General features: G+C 43.0%; 1 protein-coding gene across 4 annotated transcripts in view; it reads left to right on the forward strand.

Moving 5' to 3' along the window:
• Positions 1 to 5,000, forward strand: part of LOC113827812 (uncharacterized) — a 10,877-nt gene that overhangs the window by 5,620 nt on the left and 257 nt on the right. Inside the window, exons 2-4 of one of the 4 annotated variants that reach the window (XM_027380722.2) lie at positions 738 to 1,110; positions 4,350 to 4,535; positions 4,677 to 5,000. The exon at positions 4,677 to 5,000 is cut by the window's right edge and continues 257 nt beyond it. In XM_027380722.2, coding sequence (XP_027236523.1) covers positions 764 to 1,110; positions 4,350 to 4,535; positions 4,677 to 4,854 — 711 coding nt within the window. In that variant the 5' untranslated portion in view covers positions 738 to 763 and the 3' untranslated portion in view covers positions 4,855 to 5,000. Of the gene's footprint in view, positions 245 to 737; positions 1,111 to 2,986; positions 4,077 to 4,349; positions 4,536 to 4,676 lie in introns of those variants that run through there. The other 3 variants (XM_027380725.2, XM_027380721.2, XM_027380723.2) reach the window with 3 other exon arrangements.

Here is a 5,000-nt window from a genome sequence, read left to right on the forward strand (position 1 = left end):
AGACGCTGAACGAGTACCCGGTAGCAGATGGCAACCCTGAGAGCAGGTTCTTTATCAGCACCAATGCTACCTCAGTTACAGTCGGTTACGCCTCCTTCATCCTCGGCATCACGAGCTTGCTTGTGCTGGGGGCCGTCCTTGCTCTTGCCTATTTTTACGCCACTGGTGAAGATTCTGGCAGCTACGGCTACTCTGGGTACTCTGGCAGCAGCGACTCCTCCTATGGATCACATGGCAGGAAAGCGTATGTAACGTCCATTTCGTCAGGGTATTGTAACAGAAGAGCGGTGTCTTCCTCATCCCGCCCTCCCTTAACTTCCCCGGCCCGGCATAACCTCCTATACAATCATAACCTTACCTCAACACCAGCATTTGTCCCAACAGAGATGCCCTGCCCTCACCCGCCCATCATCACCATTACCACCTGGCCCAACACCTATCTAAATCCCGACGGTGGCCCGGCAGGACACAGGCGCTGCGGTTCATTCTTATGCATGGTCAAAGATCTATATGGGACCCGTGAACAGCCTCTGCAAAAGGTCTGGTCACATAGCAAGACCTCTCATTGACTGACTGACCACTCATTCCTACCTCCTTCCTAATCTCACTTTTGGACACAATAGGTCACCAATAACATGAAAACAGTGCTTCGGCCAGACGCGTTCAGGTCTCGCAGGTTCCAGGGCACTGTACAGCCAGCTAGCCCAATAACTGAACGTGGCACCCCACTTTTACAGTGCAGTGACTTGCGGTAGACGCGAGAATGAACCGCACGCTCCTGCATGTTCTCGGAGCCCTGCTCCTCTCCTCCTGCGTCCTTGCATCCGACTACTACCCATATGCTGACCTGAACTTGGAACAGCCAGGGTCAAATCAAGAAGTTGAACCAAGGCTCTTCTTCATCTTTACCAATGCCTCCACCGGTTCATTTGTTACCTTCAACACCACCCTGCTCCTCTTCTCCGCCGGCATCTTGCTCTGGGGCATCGCCGGTGCCATTGCCCTCTATTACCTCCTGACCGCCCCCGCCGATACGGGCTACGGCTCTGGCTACAGCTCAGGTTCAGGCTACAGCTCTGGCTCAGGCTATTCTAGCCGAGCCAACCGCGGGTGCGTACCAACCTGACCATGACCTCGCCCTTTCCCCGTGCACACAACTGGCCGCCCACTGAACCACTTCCTTATGTCATCATTAATTCAGTCCTCCAATTGAGGCAATGTTCATCAATTAATTAACTTAAATTGTTAGATAGGCGCTGGTTCAGTGGTAAAAACGAAAGTCACAACAGGTAAGTACAATGTACATATTATGCTTAGTATCTGCCTTGCTACAATAACTACTAGCAACGCATATGCATGTATGTGCAACTTTTATTAGTGTAAAGCATCATTGTAGTAGTTAAAGGTTAAGTTTTAGACTATTTTCCACGCCATAATCCCAGTGACATATTTTCTACTAAGAAAAACATTTAGCTATGTGTCACCAGCCACCCCTAAAGAAGAGAGAGAGAGAGAGAAAGATAGAGGGCGGGTAGGGGATAAATCGGTGTGATCGATCTTTTAATTAGATGATCATCTGCCGCGTCAACGACTAAGGTCGTTAGCAGCGAATACCTTGTAGGATTAAATTGTTACTCGTCTCATATAATAAAAAAAAAAAATGAATTGCAATAAACATTACATTAAAAACTAAAGCATAAAGATCATGCTTTAAAAGTATAAAAATATTGCATAAATATTATGCAATTTTTTATTTACAATATTAGCCTTCTATGTCACTGTCTGGGGATGAGACGGAAATTGGTCGGTCTGTCACATTTCTCAGCTACTCTTCTGTGCGAACTGAAGGCGCCAGCGAGACGTCATGAAATAGATTTCCGCGGCGGCGCTGGCCGTTCGCGCTGCTGCCGGCGAAAGGCCAGGTTAAATATTCATCGGAACTCTTTGCCTTAGTGCGCTATGTAATATTAGCTTCAAAAACATTATTTGAAAATGTTTTAGGCTTTAGAGTAAGAAAGAATTAGGTAAAGTTCTTGTTTACTTACCATGAAAGGATATCACTTTATTTAAATTCATACATAATATAAAATATAGCAAATACATATAATATGTGATCATTCTGTATGAATAATCATAAAGATCTAAACCGGAGCCACTGTAACATGCACATAAATTCATGTACAGCACATGCTATACAACGGGATAAGAAACTGCAATTAGTGATATATTCATTATAAGAATATAATATCTATTTTCGTACCTGAAGAAAACTTCACATCCCTTCATTCAAACAAAATACACTGTGAACAATAACTACGTAAGACATGTGAGCTTTCCTTAGGAGAAATAACTATTAGTTTGCAGCTTTTCTTTACAAAGTTTTGAAATTACATATATACTTTAAAGCTCGGTAGAAATAAACTCACCCAAAGAAATAAAGCAATCAACTATTATATATCACAGTCTCACAGCTCACGCTTTTTATCGCACATCAGCCAGTGATATTTCAGAACTAGTATTCGAATTCAAATCACTTTACAATTATTCCTACGTTTTAGATCGTGAGGTAGCAGAACTGGGAGTTAGGCTGTCTGCGTCTTATCTGCTCGGTGGCGGTGATGCAAATGACCAAAGGATCCCTCTGCCTTCTCTTTTAAGCCATGTATAATTAGGACACAGCCACGCTTTTGCTAATTTACATGGACTCCCGCGCCTTCGTGGTGATGCCGATCATCGTTTTTTTCGCTTTAAATTATTGGATAGATAAGATATATATATATATATATATATATATATATATATATATATATATATATATATATATATATATATATATATATATATATATATATATATATATATATATATATATATATATATATATATGTCTCTACTAGTATTGCCTCTTCGTTAAAAAGGTGTAAATGTTTAGTATTATGTTTGTATTACAATATATCGGATGTTATTTCTGTATATACGGAAAATTTAGAAGTGAAATCATTAGTTTTTAGCTTGCATATAGAATGGTAAATATTAATAATTTAGTTTCCCTGCATAGTAATTTTGCTAAAATAACCGGCATGAAGTTCATGAATAATGATCCACATATATATCAATAGAATAATTTATAGCCTCTGTATGGCAACGCACACTAGCCGGCGGCACCAGCACCTCAGGGGGAAACCTGTCGAGTCATCCAGCACGGCCCACCTCGGGCTGTTTGTGCAACGGTTCTTTAGATCTGTCAATGGGAAAGGTGCCGTCGCTGAACTTCAATTCTAATTTTATCACCGAGAGATGTAAAGGTGATACCGAACAACCCGGAGGGGGCCTTACAGCCGACAGGTTAGCCGGTCTTACTCACTCCTCAGGTGTTTGATGAGCCCCGGGGCTGGAGAGTGGTCACAGTCCCCCCTGCCTCCTCCCTACATCCCCTCCCATTCTACACTTTTGTTGTTGACCAAGGGAGGCTGAAGGATTTTTTTCACCTTACGATTTCTTCTTATCTGGCTCAGTAGGTCTTGCTACTAACCTTCCACGCCCCCTCTGACGTCACAAATCACCATCGTATATAAGGGCGACTCCTCAGATTGATGGCACACCACATCTCAGGCTCTAAGTCATTGAGTTCACTGAGCAGCCTCCCCAGTGATCCGCCAGTGTAATTAAGGCAAATTTTGAATAAGGAAAAGCACTTTAGTTTCCAATCCATCTTGTACATTCGCCATGTTGTCGAAGTTCGTATCATTCTTCGTGATTGTAGCTTCGGTGGCTACAAGTGCCAACTCTCTCGACCTCGACTTCAGCTCCAGTGACTTGTATGACGAAGAGGGTCGTCTTTTGGTTATACCTGTGGGGGGAACCGCAACCACCACTGGACTTAGCTTAAATATCACCACACTTGCGGCCCTCGCCTCTGTCCTGGCATCAGGCCTTGTTACCCTTCTGGGTCTAGGCGCCCTCGGATTCCTCCTCTACTCTCTCTTTGCGGGAGGCTATGGTGGTTCAGGATATGGTTCAGGATCAGGTGGATACGGCGGAAACGGCGGATATTCCTCATACTCTTCGTACAGGCGGTAAGGTGTACCATGTACAGTGTACAGGATAAAAATGTATAGTAACATGAAAATGTGGAAGGTATGCATGTAGAATTTCCTACAAGTTAAGTAAATAGATTTGTAGAAAAGTAGTAAAAGTATATAAAAACTAAGATATAGAAAATCAGATTTGATTCTATTATACTGATATAACACTGAAATAGGACATGCTCATATGTAAATACCAAGTATTTTTCATAATCATACACGTTTCATTCATTCTCTCACATCTGCTGCTTTATTCACATTTAGATCCTTCGATCCCTACGCCATTGACTGGGAGAAGTTCTCCATCCTCGACTGGATTGCCATTGGTGAAGAAGCCTGGAGGAAGTTCGATCCTGCTGATCTTGAATGCCAGAAGCGCCTGATCTGCGAGATCCACCAGAACACCTCCCGCTTTGGATCTCCCGCTGCCCGTCTTGTTGACCTCTTCAGGTACTGTTATAGTTGATTAATATATTGCAATAGAAAGTTTGGAGAATTTCAATAAAAAAGTAACTTTCCGCAAAGCAAAAAATGGGCACAGATCTCACCTGTATATATTGGTTCATTGCGATCATCCCCCATTTTCCACAGTTATCTCCAGTATGCCGAGGTTCTCTCCCTTCCCGACGAGATCAAGGCGCTGATCGAAGATTACAACGACGCCGCCGATCGGGGACGCAGTCTGCAGAAGGAGTGTGGGGAAATATATCAAACATGCGATTTCTCTGTAAAGAAAATAATGGACAAGTATTCGCACAACGAAGTGTAAACACTTACAAGAGGATATGGCTCAAAAGTCTGGGTGAATGACTTCAGCAAAGAGCGCCTTTATACAGGGCCTTGAAGTTGAGGCAAACATCCAGGATAAACCCGTTTGCAGGAGAAGGCCCAGTTATCATTCTATGAAGTATCTTG

Source organism: Penaeus vannamei, chromosome 26 (genome assembly GCF_042767895.1).
Source record: "Penaeus vannamei isolate JL-2024 chromosome 26, ASM4276789v1, whole genome shotgun sequence".
Classification (NCBI taxonomy): domain Eukaryota; kingdom Metazoa; phylum Arthropoda; class Malacostraca; order Decapoda; family Penaeidae; genus Penaeus; species Penaeus vannamei.